The following is a 16413-nucleotide window of genomic DNA, read 5'->3' on the forward strand; positions in this document are numbered from 1 at the left end:
CGGCGCTCCCTCCGCCCAAAGCATCACTCTGCCCTTCTCAAAGATGGCAAGGCGGGATTCGCCCCACTCCAAGATGGCGGCGGGGGAGCCCCGCCCCGGGGCGGCGGAGCGGCGGCGGCCGGGGTGTCCTTGCGGCGGGCCCGGGGCTCGGGGCGCGAGACCATGCTCGCCTTGGTGGCCAGAGCTGCGGTAAGCGCGACACCGGGAGGGGCAGCTCCGCCGGGACCGGCTGGGGACGGGGTGCGAGGTGGCGGCCGGGCGGCTCGAGGGTCCCTGCAGCGGGCAGGGTACGGGGTGGGCGGGCGGCGAGCCCGGGTCCGCGCGGGGCCTTTGGCGGCGGTGCCGCTGTCGGGTCCGGCTCCGCGCCCCACCCGGGTCCCCGGGCGGGCGGGCTCGGATGGGCCCGGTGCCGCCTGTCCCGGGAGCGGGGCACGGACCCTGCCGAAGTCAGTTCCCTCACCCGCTGGTTCCTTCCCGTGCCTGGCGGCAGCGCGCAAGGTGCAGCTGCCCGGGCTGGAGATCCGGACAATCCCTGAGCTGTCAGGGTTGGAAAGCGCGGATCTCTGGAGATCGCCCTGTCCAACCCCTCTGCCATCGCAGGGTCACCTGGGGCAGGTGACACAGGAACGTGTCCAGCTGGGTTTGGAATGTCTCCAGAGAGGGAGACATCCCTGGGCACTAGGGCACAGTGCTCTGCCATCCTTAATGTAAAAAAGTTATTCCTCACGTTGAGGGCAGACTTCTTGTGTTTTAGTTTATGGCCATTGCTCCCTCTCCTGTCATTGCACACCCCTGAAGAGAGTCTGGCACCACCCTCTTGACGCCCACCTCGATGATATTTATATAGATTGTTGAGATTCCCTGTCAGCCTCCTCTTCTTCAGATTAAACAGGACAAACTCCCACAGCCTCTCACTCTCCTCATACGAGAGATACTCAAGTCCCTTAATTATCTTTATGTCCTCCTCTGGACCCTCTCCAGCAGTGTCTTGTCTGTCTTGTACTGAGATGTCCAGTTGGGACTGATTTAAAAATAAAAGACAAACCTCTGATATCCTGACACTCAATGCTGTGGCTGTGCTAACAATCAACTACAAAATTCCTCCTGACCCCAGCAGGTGGGTTTCCTTTCCCACCAGCTTTGCAGGCTCTGGAAAAGGTTCTTTGCTGTGTTGGAATGTGGCTCGGCAGCAATGCCAGCCCACAGGCTGGCCCTGTCTGCACACCCTGCTCCACTGGTGTTCCTTGTGCTGTTTGTGTGGAGCTTGTGGGGCTGTCCCCTCTATTTGCTGTCAGCTGCCTCCTCAGCTCTGAACACTGTTCCTCCTCCCACCAAATGCTTAAGTTTAACCCCAAACCAAACAAGCAGGGGACAGAAAAGAGGAAGATAAATGCATTCCGCGTTTTTACATACGGTGGCTTCCATACATACAGGTTTGTTTTGGGATTTTCATTGTTACCACATGGAAAATCTGCAGCTGTTTGTTTGGAATCATCATACTGTATTCAAGCTGTGCAGACTGTGCTTGTCTGCCCGTCAATTCATTAGACAAACACGAAGGAGGGGCTGATATTCCTTGTGACTGCATGGCACTCTCATTGCCCTGCTGTGGAGATGCTTTTTGGCTGTTTATTTTTTTAAGACTGAGTTGACAACCCAGAACTGCCCAAAGTCTCATGGACGGGGAGTGAGGGCAGTTAAGGTACTGCCCATGGTGCCACCTCCAGGACATAAACTGGGGTCTCTCCTGCCTGATGTCCAGATATCTCTCCCAACAGCCACAGTAGTTTCATGGTCCGGGCAAAGGCTGAAGGAACAACATCCCCACTTCTGCGGTAGCTGGAGCACAGAGCTCAGGCAGAGAGAGGCTCTAGCCAGGCATTGATCAGCTGCCCAGAGGGGCACCTTCAGGGCAGTTGTCGCAACCCAATGGTCTGATAATTCCTGTCCCCTGCCGAGGCTGTGCCAGCCCTTGAGCCCTCTGATCGGAGCAGTCATGTGGCAGTTGGCTAATGAGGTGACGCCCTGCACGGGCAGCACATTGTCAGGTGGAAGAGGAGACCCACACAGGCCGAGGGAGAGCTTTACGGGCTTTTCTGTCCTACCAGCCATGGATAGGAAGCAGAAGCAAGCAGAGAAGGTACAGTATGCCCAAGCTGCTGTGATCAACACCTTTCATTTCCTCCTAGTCCCACTCTTCTTCTATGCTTCAGTAATTCCTTCTCCCGTTTTTCTGATTCCTTCTCCAAAGCTCCATCTCACAGCTCTTCCCAGGTCCCACAAAGACCCAACTGCCCCAAACCAGGGCAGTTTTTGGGGGGGCTTTGTCATCTTGTAGATTTAGCTCTTTCTTCTCTGTGCTTAACTGCTGGGAGGAGGTGTGGGGACAGCTATTTTCTCATTGCTGTGGAAGTCAAAGGGAATGTTCTCCGTGGCTTTGCATTCTCAGTACACTGACAATGCAAAGTCCAGAGTCCTACAGGAGTGTCTGATTCAGTAGATCCATGGGAGAGGGAGGTGCAGAGGGAACTGGAAACCTTGAGAGTACTATTGAAGCATCTTCAAGCTGAAGAATGTCCAACCCTGTTCATTCAAAAGGATGTTGTTATTCTTTTTGGGGAAAACTGGTGAGTTGATTTCCTGGTGAATGCTTCGGTTTGCCGTGTTATATTTCTCCAGCCAAGTTAGTGGTTGGTGCTTTCTAAGGCTTTTGCTCCCACATGACCCAGTTGGATCACAGGAGCCTTTTGGCATCACCCACAGTTTCCTGAATAGACCGAGAAGAGGCATTTTATTCTGCCCCAAACTTAGCTAAATTCTGCCTGCTGTAAGCCAAAAGTGTAGTTTGGTTTTGCACAAGGGTTCTGCTTTTTAGCCTTACACTTTTGTAAGAAATAATGAAAGTTTCTGATAGTACATAAGATGATTGTTTTTTTTCACAACTGTCTTCCCACTTACCATGGGATGGAAGGGTTTGACTTTGTCCATCACATGGAGACTCTCAGCTGGAAGGTGTCCAGAGAGTGGGGAGATGTGTCATCATCCCAGCAGCATTTTCTCTGAGGAGCTGACTCTAGATATCTTGGGATATGGAGTTTCTCTTCCACAGCTTTCCTGGATGTCCTGCACCCTCTCCAGCACACAACCGTGCTCTGCTCCCAGGCTGGGACACCCATGTGCCCACAGAGAGGCTGGGATTGAGAGCCCTAGATCCAGGTTCTTTGCTGCCTCAGGAAGAGTTTTGTCTCGACATTTGTTCTGTGCTTTGCAGGCCAGGCCCTGTGGCCTGCTGAAGCAGACAGCTCTGAACAAGATCCTGGGCAGATTCCAGCTGCACCAGGAGGCACTGCCCCACCTGCCCGTGCCACCGCTGCAGCAGACCCTGGACCGGTACCTGCTGGCCCTGCAGCCCATCATCAGCCCCGAGGAGCTGAACCACACGCAGGAGCTGGTGGCTGAGTTCCGCAAGCCGGGAGGCGTCGGGGAGAGGCTGCAGAAAGGCCTGGAGAGAAGAGCCAAGAAAACAGAGAACTGGGTAGGTCAGGGCTCTGGCCCCAGCTCTGTTTGGGGAGGGTGGAGGGCTGATGTGCATCTCTTCCCTGTCCTGGCTGCATGCACTGGCACCTGTGTTTTAATGGCATCACCCTCCTGACCAGTTTGCTGCTGGTCTCCCCAAGCTCTGCAAACTCATCACCAGGGCTTGGGTGAGCAGAACAGGGAGTCTGGCCCTTCCTGTGGCTGCTGAAGGCTTGAATCTGTCAGCATCACATAGCTGCCCCAAAAAGCTGAAGGAAGCCTTCTGCTCAAGCGCTGCACCAAAAGCCCCCCATGCCTTGCTCAAATCCTCATTTCCCCATCTACCTTCATAGTACAAACCCCAGACACTTTGTTTGCAAAGAGTGGGACAGAGCCGGGGGCAGGATGCTGAGAGCCATCAGCCAGGCTTCGGTTAGACAGCAGCAATGCAGGGCTCCCTGCATATTTTCTTTCTCCATCCCAGCTCTCAGACTGGTGGCTGAAGACAGCTTACCTGGAATATCGCCTGCCAGTTGTGGTCCACTCCAGCCCAGGTGTGGTTTTACCTAAGCAGGATTTTCTGGATCGACAAGGGCAGCTCAGGTAAAATCCTTTTCTACCTTCCCTTAGGTTATAGGTGGGATGAGTTCTCTGTGCTCAACAGGGATGAGGGTATTAAGGCAGATTGGGAATGAGTAATAACAGTGTGGTCCCCTGATCTGTGCTGTAAGGGCAAGGCTGCCAGGCTGTAAGGAAACTCCTGGTTGCACCATACTAAATATTTAATCATGAGACAAAACCAGAGAGTCTAGTGGTTCAGGTATTAAACAGAGACTGAGAAACTACATTTAGGTCTTTGCTCAAGCATGGATCTTCACTGCAAAATGGTCCCATCACTGGCTGGAGACATTGGGAAGATGTACTGGAGGCACTGTGAATGTTTGTGCAGTTAGAAGAGGCATAAAAAGTAGCCCAGACTGTAAAGGAGATCACCCAGAAATGTCTCTGGAGTTTGCTAGTTTATAGGGATGGGAGAGCCTGACAGGGACTGTCCCCTATTGTGATTCATGGTTTGAGAAACTTCACAGTGACCAACCTTTCCACACCAGGCTTTTGCTTGCAATCAGACCCTGCCATGCCCTCCCTTCCTCGTGGGCTCCCTTTAATTTTTAACCACCACTAGGAGAATGTTTTGAATCCACCTGCAAAACTTTAGCACTGACCTTTACACAGTTACCTTTGCCACAGTTACCAGTCAGCACTGCCCTGGCAGATCAAAAGAACCAGGGGATCAATGAGGCTGGGAACAAATCTTCCCTCCCACCCCCCGATACACCTGAGCAGAGGATTAGCCTTACAACAGTGCAAGAGTACACAAATGTCCTGAAAGTTCTCTGTCATATTATTTACTTTTAAGTTTCCAAATGATCTGGGGAACTGCAAGTGCCCAACCAGTGGAATTCAGCAGCTGTATAAGAAGGTTGGCTTCTGTGTAAAATACAATCTAAATATGTGTTTGGGTAGTTTGTGGCTGCATAAAGAAGTTTGACAGTGCAGCTTGAAACTAAAGCTTCCAAAAACAGAAGGCAAATTTGGAAAGTGATGGTTTTTTACTCCTTAACCTGGCAAAACTGCTGGCTTAAAAGAAGTCAACCAACCTCTCCCATCTCCTCGAGCACAAACTCTGCTTCCAGGCTGTTCATTCTCTGGAAAGGAACACAGACTCTCTCACTGGCATTTCCCTCCTGTTTTGCAGTAAGGCTGAGAAATTTTCATTGAAAACTACTTTGCAGAATGTCTCATTTCACAGAACCCTTAGGTTCTCGGAGTTGTGTCCTTTGATCTTTCCCAGGAATGGGCAGGCTGAGCCAATCTCAAGGATACTGCCTGCAAATGCCAAATGTTGGCACCACCTCACTCAGGCAACACAATCTCCTGTCCCAGTGACCTCCTGCCTCCTTCCTCCAGGGACAGGTGGGAGCTCCCATGTCAGAGAAGGCCAATCTGTCACGTCCAGCTAAGCAGCTTGATGTGGCTTGTCACAGCCCTGCTGGGAGCTGGCATTGGTAGTGTTTATGTTGATCCTGGTAAACACAACACTTCAGTGTCCACATGCAGTACATCTGCTTTGTTTCCAGGACCTCGATACCAGAGGAAGGTTCTCCAGAGTTGTGTTAGCAGCAGGATGTTCCCTGGGGTAGGAACTCAGTCAGCAGTGGTGTCTTGGATGCAAGGGAGAAACAGCTGCATCTTGGCATGACACACTCCAAGGTGGCCCCTAGCCAGGGAAGGGCAGAAATCTCCTTCTCTTGGTGCTGTTTTAGTGCTGAGAATCAGAACTCAGATGTGATAAAATCATAACACATCAGTAGCAAATGCTGCTGTTAGAGGGTCATTAATGCATGACTGAATCCTGCTTTCTTGCAAGCTGTCCAGAGTTCCTTGGCTGTATAGTAATACACTTAAAAAAAGAAAGTGCCACATGGTACTTGGACTATCCAGCAATCTCAAATCACAGCCCAGAGTGGCTGTGTCAGTGAATCAGAGATGGGCACAACAGGGGCTTGGCAGAAATGCTGAGCTTTCAAGGAGCAGAGAACAGCTCTGCTAATCCTCCTCAGCTTGTCCCTCAGCCCCAGACAGTCTCTGCTTGATCTCAGCTTGTTACATTTGGTATTTTTACAGGTTTGCTGCCAAGCTGATCGAAGGTATCCTGGATTTCAAGAGCATGATTGACAAGTGAGTTACTGACCCTCCTGAGAGCTCACACCTTCCTTAATGTCAGAGAGGCTGAGTCCATAAATCTCTCATGAAGAAAGGCAGGAGATGACAGTATATATTTGAAAAGACATACTGTAATCCCCAGCACTGCTCACTGCCACAGTCCCCTCCAGTGGAAAAAGGCAAACCTACTCTTCTGTCTTCACGTTCCTTGTTTACCTTAATGCTTTCATTGGCATGGAACATGCTTGGAGGGAGCGAGCACGACTGACAGTCCCATGGAGCTTTGCACTTCTGTTTGCTTTCAGGGCCAAGCTACCACTCAGGCAGCAAGAATTTGAGTCTCCAGTTTTGGGTTCCTGTTGTTTCTCATCTGCCAGCTAGATGGGACAAGCTTTAGAGAAATTTGTTCCTCCCTTACCCTTTCTTTTTCAGTCATCAGCAAATCTCTGCTAGACATGCCTTATTTCAGGTCCAAAAATATGTTACTAATATCAACAGTCAAAGTTCAGGGTAGTTGAAATATGACTGCAAAAGGGAGTGATTGAGCCCTGCCTAGTTAATGAATCATATCAGCACATCAGACACTCATCACTCAGAACTACAGCCACAGAGTAGGTCCAGAGATCTGATTCTCTGATATGACAGGACTGTTTTTTCCCCTTCCCAAATGAAAGGCCAGCAAACAGACATTTTTTTGTAGCATTACTAAGAAAATTTATAGGAATGGGGAAGGACAGCTCCTTTTTCATGCCACCAACATGTTTAGGTTTTGCTGGAGTGAATGAGTGAGTGCAGCTGAAGGTTGAGTCTGTGACCTGTGTGGGGAGCACAGGCCTGCTCACACTGATTTGTTCTCTCTCCTTCCTCCTTACCTTGCTGTGTCTCCAGTGAGACCCTTCCAGTGGAGTACATGGGTGGGAAGCCCCTCTGTATGAACCAGTACTACCAGATCCTCTCATCCTGCCGCATTCCCGGGCCCAAGCGGGATTCCATTGTCAACTACGCCAAGGGCAAAAAGCAGTCCAGACACATCACAGTCGTCCACAACTTCCAGGTAGGGTAACTGCTGGGCTTTCAGGGTTTGTTGAGGTGCAGGTGTCCCTTTTGCTAGCTGTTATCCAGAGGAAAGGGAATAACAAAGTCTCTGCCCACAAGGTTTGCCTCACCAGGGATTTGTTCCTGCTTCCTTTATCTTTGGCCAGCAGCAGAATTGCCATGTGTAAGCAACAGACTAGAGACAGAAAAATAACTGTCTTCCTCTGTTTCTTGTCCCTGTAATTCCTTTCTCTCAAAGCCCAGAGACCATGTCTGCAACTGGAAACTGAATGTGGAAATTGGATAACAAACCCTCCCACTGCAACTTAGTCTCAGAAACAGGAATTCCTCATTGGTCCTTGTTACCACAGCTTCATAAAACCAGGACTGTATTTTTATGCCCTGCAACAGAAGCTGGACTTGGGTCTCTCAATTCTCAGCACCCTTCAAAGGTCTTGCAAGCTGAGTTCTTCAGCCAGGTCTTACCTTCTCAAAGTGGCTGTTCCCAGTTTCTGGGGCTGGACAATAATTACCTTCTTTCACGTTCTGTCTCTGTCCTTGTCCACTCTTCTCACCTTCAGTTCTTTGAGCTGGATGTTTACAACAGTGATGGATCTCCCCTTACTGCTGACCAGCTCTTCATTCAGCTGGAGAAGATTTGGAACACCTCCCTCCAAACAAACAAAGAACCTATTGGGATCCTCACCACCAACCACCGAAACAGCTGGGCAAAAGCCTACAACAACCTCCTGAAAGGTCTGTAGAGCCCCTAACACACAAGTGCCAACAAACACTGCAGATCCTTGAGTAACAAACCTCCTCACTATGCTCTGCTCAATTCTTTATTTTGGAAGCTTGTTTTGGAGAGATAACATGAGCTTTCCACCTTAAAGAAGTAATCATTGCCATCTATTGTAATTTTTGGGTTGGAAGGTACAGATTCAAAGTGTGAAGTTCAGTGAAATCCCAGAGTTTGTTGTCTTGCAAATAGGTAGGATGTAAGAAAAGTGAAAAAAGGTAGGTGAATGCAGCATGTTCACATGCAACAACCCAGCTGGTTGCAATTTTAACAGCTGTGTACACCCCCACTGAGGTAGAGTGGGAACCCAACACTGCATCCTTCAAACCCACTCTTTCAAAATTCCATCTCCTTCCAGCGAGAGCTCCCTCTTACTCAGGGTTCATTTCTCTCCCAGACAAGACCAACAAGGAATCGGTGCGTGCCATTGAGAGGAGCATCTGCACCGTGTGCCTGGACGCGCCCATGCCCCGGGTGTCCGAGGACATCTACAAGAGCCGCGTGGCCGCGCAGATGCTGCACGGCGGCGGCAGCCGCTTCAACAGCGGCAACCGCTGGTTCGACAAAACCCTGCAGGTAAGAACTGCTGCTGCAAAGCTGCCCAAGAGGTGATCTGGAGGTGCTTACTGAGACTACAAAAGTCCAAAAAATCCCAGGAAACTTTTGCACTCTCATGTTAAGAGAGTGGAAAAACAAGGGAGACTAGGAGTAGTGGCTGAGATCCTGTGGTTCCCCCTGCAGTCACCAGCACTCGTCGCTGCCTCAGGGACTTGTTTCTTTTTCTGCCTCTGCCCATGTTTATTCAGTGCAGCAGGTCTTTGTGTTCCTTATAAATCAATTTTCTGCCTGCGGTGAACAATGCTTCGTCTGCTCTGAGGCAGTCCAAATGATGGGAGGTCTGTTCCTTGGATCTCCTCCAGACTTGTCACTTTTCCTGGTTCTGCCAGAAGCTGCCCAATGGCATTTTGTTTTTTGAAACATGCACTTCCATCCCACAGCATCCCTCTGATCTTTCTCTATTCAGTCTTGTCAAGATCCTTCTAGAGCAGCTGCTGTTGGAGCTTTTTCTAGTTGGTATATCCTGGCTTGTGGATTGCAGCAATGGTGCTTTAGAGGACTCTTCTCACACCTGCTGAACTCTTCACAGTGTTTTCAGCTGTTTTGTTCCCATTTGGAACTCTTCACCAAGGGGATAAAGTTTTGATGTTCCAGCTGATTGAAAAGTTAGGGTAAGCCTGCATGTGGCAATGTTGTTCCTGTACTGTGGGTGCATCTCAGTAAATCAGAACCACTGAACTTCTGTATGGCCAAAGCACTGAGCCCACCAGTATGTCAGGCACACCCTTATCCAAGGAATTTTGCAGAACTGTAACAACTCTCAGATCTTCTGCACCTGCTGAAAGGCTTCCACTGCTGTCCTGCTAAAGGAGACCTTTCAGTGTGCAAGGACAGGCTCTGATACAGACAGGGAGACACTGAGGTCTCAGGGTATCTTCTGCCTCACACACTGCCTGTCTTCAACACTGTCCTCTCGTGCTTCTGTGCCAGTTCATCATTGCTGAAGATGGCTCCTGTGGTCTGGTATATGAGCATGCTCCCTCTGAAGGCCCACCCATCGTTGCTCTTCTGGATCACATTGTGGAGTTCACGTGAGTCCTGCCCCTGCTTTTCCTCAGCATTGGAGATCCCTTATGGCACTGTGAGGGGTCTGTCAGGCTGTGAACAGTGTCACAAGGTGTTAGGGAAGATCTCCTGTGCATTTCTATCCAGGCTCTGGCATTCCTAGCTGAGCCTCATGCCAAAGGTCTGGTCAAACAACCATTTCTCTGCACAGGAAGAAACCCGAGGTGGGCACATCACCCACGGTTCCTCTGCCAATGCCCAAAAAGCTGCGGTTTAACATCACTCCAGAAATCAAGAATGACATAGAGGTTGCAAAGCAAAACCTCAACATGTGAGTATGAGGCAGTGGAGAACTGGGTGGGTGACAGGGAGTAATTCATGTCCCCCTTTGGAGCCTGTCAGTGGTTTAAATGAGGCTTTCCCAACTGCAGCCAGGGAGTTTTCCCAGTGATTTCTGGGCTCAGCAGCATTGAGCTGAGCTGGAAAACACTGGCAGGAGTAAGGTAAGAGGTGCTGGAAAGGGGTTATTAATGATTCATCCTGTTTGCTAAGAAAGAACAAGATTTTACTGGATCCAGCGAAGAGTACTGGAGAATAAACACAAACGGGCATCTAACCTGGTGAAGATTTTTAGCAGTGGCCAAAAATTCTTACCTCTGTGGTGCTGCCCAAAGAGATCTATGTGTGCTGGAGCTCTCTATCCCTGCATAGGTCAGATCCAGATGGCCTGTTCCCTCTGAGCCTTGTGAAAACAAATCCATTCCTCTGTGTTACAAGAATGAGCAACAAACAAAGCAACAGCTCCTCTTTCTTTCCTTGTAGAATGGTCGAAGATCTGGATATCAAAGTCATGGTCTTTCATCAATTTGGGAAAGGTTTCCCCAAGTCAGAGAAGATAAGCCCTGATGCTTTTATCCAGCTGGCCTTGCAGCTGGCATACTACAGGTAAGACCTCCCAGAGGTCATTCCTCAACTGACAGGCTCAAACACGTGAGCTTGATAAAGGTGGCACAGATAAGGCTCTCCCAGGGCAGCCTCACTTGAGTGGTTTCTCCTCCCTGTCCCAGGATGTACGGCCGCACCTGTGCCACGTACGAGAGCGCGTCACTGAGGATGTTCCGCCTGGGCCGCACCGACACCATCCGCTCCGCCTCCGTGGCCTCCCTCAAGTTTGTACAATCCATGGACGGCCCTGACAAATCGGTGAGGATCTCAGAGAAGTGGAGTAAGAGGAATCCAGGAAAGAGAAAAGCTGCTTATTTGGCTAACCCTGGTTTCAGCTAAAGAGGGCTGCACCCCATATTGAGCTAAACCATAGCTTGCAGTATCTTTACACAACAGGGGTTTGATTTGACTTTTCTATCACACGTACTGAAAGCCTGGGAAACATCATGTGGATGTTTCTGAGCCCACCAAAAAGTCCTTTGTAAGGCTGTTCAGCTACTCCAACTAAGTTCTGCCACTGATGGATTCATTCTATTCAGAATTCAGTAATGCTGCCAAACAAAATGATATAAAAATTAAGTCTATTAAATATAAATGAGTTTCATACAGACACACAAAGTAGAAATGTCCTCCATCCTAGAGAAGTGCCAAAATTAGGTTCTCTGTTCTGCAGAAAAACTTAAACAGATCTGTGTTCTCAGGACCAGGAGAAAGCAGACCTGCTGAGAAGAGCCACACAGGCCCACAGGGAATACACAGACATGGTGAGTGAACTCTGTGCAGCCAGGCTTGGGGGCTTACCCAGCACATGAGAGTTTTGGGGAAAGACAAGACCTGAACACAGCAGTGTGGCTGTTAGTGTTGCAAAGGTCTGACTCTGATCTGACAGTGCTCTATGGCCAAAGACTGAATCCTCTCTAGCTGGTGTCACAAGTGTCCCTTGTGACTGGCCTAAAGGAGAGAATTAAGTATTACAATAACTTAATTTCTTACCATTGTTGTTGCTGATAAATGCCAAAGTTGCACAAGGAGCCCTTAAACCAGAGGGAGTCCATGAGCAGGAACAGTAAGGTTGTTTCCACAGGTGTGTTTAATTTCACAGTTCTTACAGACAAGATTATTGATCTTAACGGCAAGATCTAGTTTCCTTCTAACTCCAAACATTTAGAAACTTTTTATAAGTGTTCTTTTCTTTAACCCAGAGAAATAGTTTTGCTCACTTGCTGCTGGCCTGGCTTTCATCTGTCCATCCTTGCTTTCCTCCAGGCCATACGGGGCAATGCAATAGACCGGCACCTCCTGGGGCTGAAGCTCCAGGCAATCGAGGACCTGGTGAGCATTCCTGAGCTCTTCATGGACACAGCCTATGCTGTTGCAATGCACTTCAATCTCTCAACCAGCCAGGTACAACTAATCTGAGCCAGAAGCACTCTCTGTTCCTTTTCATGCTGTCTTTCACCATGTTTCTCTTCAGTTCCTTTCTGTTAGAAACTCATCTACATTGTGTCAGAAATTTCTAAGCTGGCTGCCAGTCCCATAAAGCTACAGATCTGATCTTACTCCTGCCACAGTCACTCACAAACATTTAAAACACTTACATAACCAAAGCCAGGATCACCAAGAGTGTTTGGTGTCTAAATCCCAGTGAGATCAATGAAGTCAGCAGCCAGAACAGCTTAGTGTTAAGTGCTGTGCACTGATTCTTACTGAATATTTCTGCTTGTGACTTACTACAAGCTTACCCTGGGGTAAACAGTCCTGTGCAAATGCAGAGGAAAACACATTGCTGCTACATGGTAGGATCCAGCATGTGTGTGTTGGGAGGTAAGCTTGACCAAAGACCCTTCAAGAGCAGTTTAATGAGATTTATTGATTTTCTTCTGTTGACAGAGCTGTTTGCATTTGGTTTCATTTTTCTCTGACTGGTCAGAAGGTTTTAATCACATTGTCTCCACAGGTCCCAGCCAAGACAGATTGTGTGATGTGTTTTGGTCCCGTGGTTCCAGATGGCTATGGAGTCTGTTACAACCCTATGGAAGAACACATCAACTTTGCAATTTCAGCCTTCAACAGCTGTGCTGACACAAACGCAGCCCGCATGGCACATTATCTGGAGAAAGCACTGCTAGACATGAGGATCTTGCTCCAGGCTGCTCCCAAATCCAAACTGTAAGAGGGAAAGCCCCCAGTTAAACGGGCTATCCCTGATGCACTGAAGCTCCCAGTTCCTCAGAAAATGATTCAGAGAACGGCTTGCCCTGGAACCTACAAAGATATCTACCATTTGTTTTCAGCAAGATGTTACAGAGGGGCCACCTGCAGATATCAGATTCTGTAGTGAGAGGAAACACTGTCTCAAACCAAAGTAGAACTGACAGGGCTTCTCCCATCAATGCAAAATGCACCTTCCTGTCCTCAAAGAGGACTCAAATATGATTTTTATGAAAAATACTGTCAGGAAATACAGAAAGCAGTCCTTACCAGTACTTAAATCCATTTGGTGAGGAAGGTAGTTCTTGTCCGTGAAAAGCAGGGAATGCTTCTTGTATGATAAAACTACTGTAAGACCAAGTCTTTTTCCTGGTTTCATCATCTGAAGAGCATCTTCCAATCCTGACTGAAGATTTTTCTACTGTTCCAGCAAAACTTCATCATCCAACTTCAGCAAGGGGAGAAGGAAGTTAAACCAGAGCAGATCCATTAAGAGAACACTGCACTACTTATCCCATACACTCCAACCAGTAAAGGCTTTACAGGAATATTCCTTCCCCTTGTTCAGGACACTGGGATCTCCTCTTACACTGTCCCTCTTAACAAGAGAACATGACTTGATAGAAACTGAGGTGATTTTTACTGTTTCAGGTTATTTTTGTTGTTCTTCTTCTTGCTCTGGGCTTTTTGTTAAGCTTCCTGCCATGGTCCTACCATTGATCTTCCAGCTCAGCCTAAAGCTTTTTGCCCATAAAGCTTCTACAAAACTCTCCTCATGTAAGTTTTTCCAGCTTTGGCTTTATGTACCTTCACAGCTGCAGAGATGAGAAGGAATTTCCTATGCATTTAGCAGGACCCTTGCTCTATTGTACCTTTCTTTGGAGCTGAAGAAGAAAAAAAGATGCTGACTCTGTTTACTAACAAGCCACGTGCCTGATGTCCTTCAGGCACACACATTAACCCGATGTGGTTTTACACCTTGCTTTCAAAAACAGCATTTTTGTGCACAGTGTTAGCCTGAGCTATGGACAAATACTCCAGAACATACTTCCATTCCTGGCCCACAGAGTTGAAATATGTTGAAGGCCAAAGGAAAAACAGCTGCAGAAACCCTTTTTTCACATCACGCTGCTGTAACAAGGCAGAAATTCTTGAAAAACAGGAAGAAAGTGGGGTACACATGGACCTGCAGGTTTTTTCTGCACCGTGGCAGCCCCTGTTCCTGCAGTAAACAGCACAGCACCTTTTCTGCCACACTGGGGAGTTATTTCTTACTGAAATATTACTCCAATTTGTGCCAGCTTTATTCTGTGAGAGGATGATCTCATATGATATTGTTTTTATGTTCAGTTGACAAACTTGAGACAGAAGTTTATATATAAACATTAACATACAATGGTAGCATAGGAACTACTTCCAACCAATCTGTCAGAACCCAAGCTCCTGACTATGCTTTTATTTAGTAAAACCATATGGTAGTAAGGAATTCTAGTGTTATTTCTGCAGTAGGAATTCTGTATTTCACTTGCACACCCTTCAAGATGTGTCTGCTGGGATGTCACCAACAAGAAGCATTAGGAGTGTGATGGCCTGTTTTGTTAACAGGGAAATAATTGCAAAGGACATGATCAAAGTGCCTTGATGAACATGTATGAAGAAATTTGCACTAAAGCTTTTTAAAGTAAAAGAAAAAATAATTCTAATTTGCTTCTGAAAAGATACAAGCCAATGCTTTGGCTTTTTTTTCCTGAAAGGATGTTATTTCAAAGCTTTTATCTTATACCTAATAACAAACCTTAAAAGAGGAAAATTTAATTGAAACTCACCTGCACAGCCAGTGATTGTATTGAACTTGATTGAACTGCCACTTTCACATCATCTACATGGATTTAGTTGGTCCTTTAGAAAATCCTGAATGGAGTGAGACAGCCTAAAAACATGAATAGGAGCACTACAGACCTACAAGCAGAAACCCCTGCTCTGGTGACTCTCGGTATCAATCAGACTGAAAACTGCAAGAGGATACTCAGTATTATCAAACTCTAAGTGATTGTGTAAATACTACTGACAAGAACATACCTTACTGGAATAACATCTGGATTTATGGAGCTTTTTACATAGAAAAAAATATTCCTTTTGCCCAAATAATCCTCCCCCCATACTGATCAGCCTCTGTTGCCAGGGGATGAATTATTTTTCCATGTCTGCAATGCCTTCAAGCACAAGTAGTGCCACTGAAGTATTTGAGACTGGCCCTTTTCCACTTCTGTCTCAAAAGGGAAGGCTCTCAAAGCAAAGTGCCTATTAAAGACTAAGCATAAGCATGTGCTGCTGAAGACTGTACCTCAGAAGAGGGGATTGATCTATTCTGGATCTAAATCTGGATATCCCACTAGCTTCAGCTGTACTAGAGTACAGCTGCAGGGAGCAGACAAAGAGATACAAGATTCCTAAACCACCTAAGGCATCCTTACTGATACACAGAGCTGGAATTCAGATGAACGAGGCTGATTTTTAAAGTGCTTGAAAGGACACTAAAATCATTACAAGGTTTTTTCTTTAAAAAGTCTTTTCTTATGGTACAAGTTCTAAAATGTGATGTCCTTCTGGTTTGTATCTTCTAGATTTTTTCAGTGTTGACTTACCGAATACTGTTATCCCTGTTTCTGATTGTTTTATCAAGAGCTGTCCATTGTCTCAAAGGCACATTAAGTAGAAGTAGGCACAGTAAGAAGAAACTAAAGCTCCAGAAAAACAACCGATTTGGAACAAATTATTTCAGAAATTCATAAGACTGAAATATTCAGATAACTCCTGGGCTATGAGTGCAATTTTTGACACAGCCTGGTAGTGTTGCATGTTTTGCTGATTAGCTGTGTTAAATGTTCTTGGGTAGTGGGATCTATGTCATGCAAAGTTTGGAAATGTTTGTTGAATAAACTGGGACACAATAAATAGATAAATGCTACAAAAAGACTTAAATCTCCTTAAACGCTGCAGAAGTTATGTAACTGCCCTTAATGGGACAGTGTTGTGTGGGGATAGCAAGAACAGTGAACCACAGCATTCTGTCACCTTCCTTTTATTGTCATATCTCCATCCAGCCCCCTTGAGTACAGGGGAGGAAAAGAAAGCATCTGCTTGCAAAGCCACATATTCCAAAGAAAATATTCAATTTCAGAAAACTAGTGGCACGAGACTGCATACAAGTGTAGGGTAATAAGGCAGACCTCAGATCTTTTTCCTGCACAGCACCATTTAGTTAATAAAATCCATGGAATCACTAAGGAATTTCTACTGTTTATCAAGTATTGCAAAAATTTCTGCAAAGGTACAGCAAAAGTAGGCAGAAGATGCAGATTACAAACAACTCACAGAGGAGAGTTTATTACAGTGTCTTACAAGTGATCTTCTTCCTCTCCCTCATTCCTAAGAATAACTATAGGAAGCTTGGGTTTGAAGGCAACTTGAAGTGGAACAGCTTTTTACACTGCACTGCTGTCCATGAGGAGATGAACCCTCTTCCCTATGCTCAATAGATGTGTCCATATTTATTTTTT

The 16413-nt window shown here is 47.2% G+C and overlaps 1 protein-coding gene across 4 annotated transcripts; it reads left to right on the top strand.

Annotated features, from left to right (window-relative positions):
• Positions 1-28: 28 nt before the first annotated feature.
• CRAT (carnitine O-acetyltransferase) lies at positions 29-15829 on the top strand. Of its 4 annotated transcripts, none has more exons than XM_056504808.1 (15): positions 29-189; positions 2038-2140; positions 3272-3535; positions 4001-4119; positions 6202-6255; positions 7129-7294; positions 7857-8031; positions 8472-8650; positions 9623-9723; positions 9909-10028; positions 10520-10642; positions 10765-10900; positions 11344-11406; positions 11909-12046; positions 12600-15829. In XM_056504808.1, exons 1-15 carry the CDS (start codon positions 44-46, stop codon positions 12813-12815), a joined length of 2103 nt encoding a protein of 700 aa, XP_056360783.1. In that variant the 5' UTR covers positions 29-43; the 3' UTR covers positions 12816-15829. The 4 variants fall into 4 exon arrangements, with proteins under 4 accessions (XP_056360783.1, XP_056360781.1, XP_056360782.1 ...); XM_056504807.1 differs by having other exon boundaries at positions 89-189; positions 2049-2140; XM_056504806.1 differs by lacking the exon at positions 2038-2140 and having other exon boundaries at positions 85-189.
• Positions 15830-16413: the final 584 nt, after the last annotated feature.

Source organism: Oenanthe melanoleuca, chromosome 17, assembly GCF_029582105.1.
Source record: "Oenanthe melanoleuca isolate GR-GAL-2019-014 chromosome 17, OMel1.0, whole genome shotgun sequence".
Taxonomy (NCBI): domain Eukaryota; kingdom Metazoa; phylum Chordata; class Aves; order Passeriformes; family Muscicapidae; genus Oenanthe; species Oenanthe melanoleuca.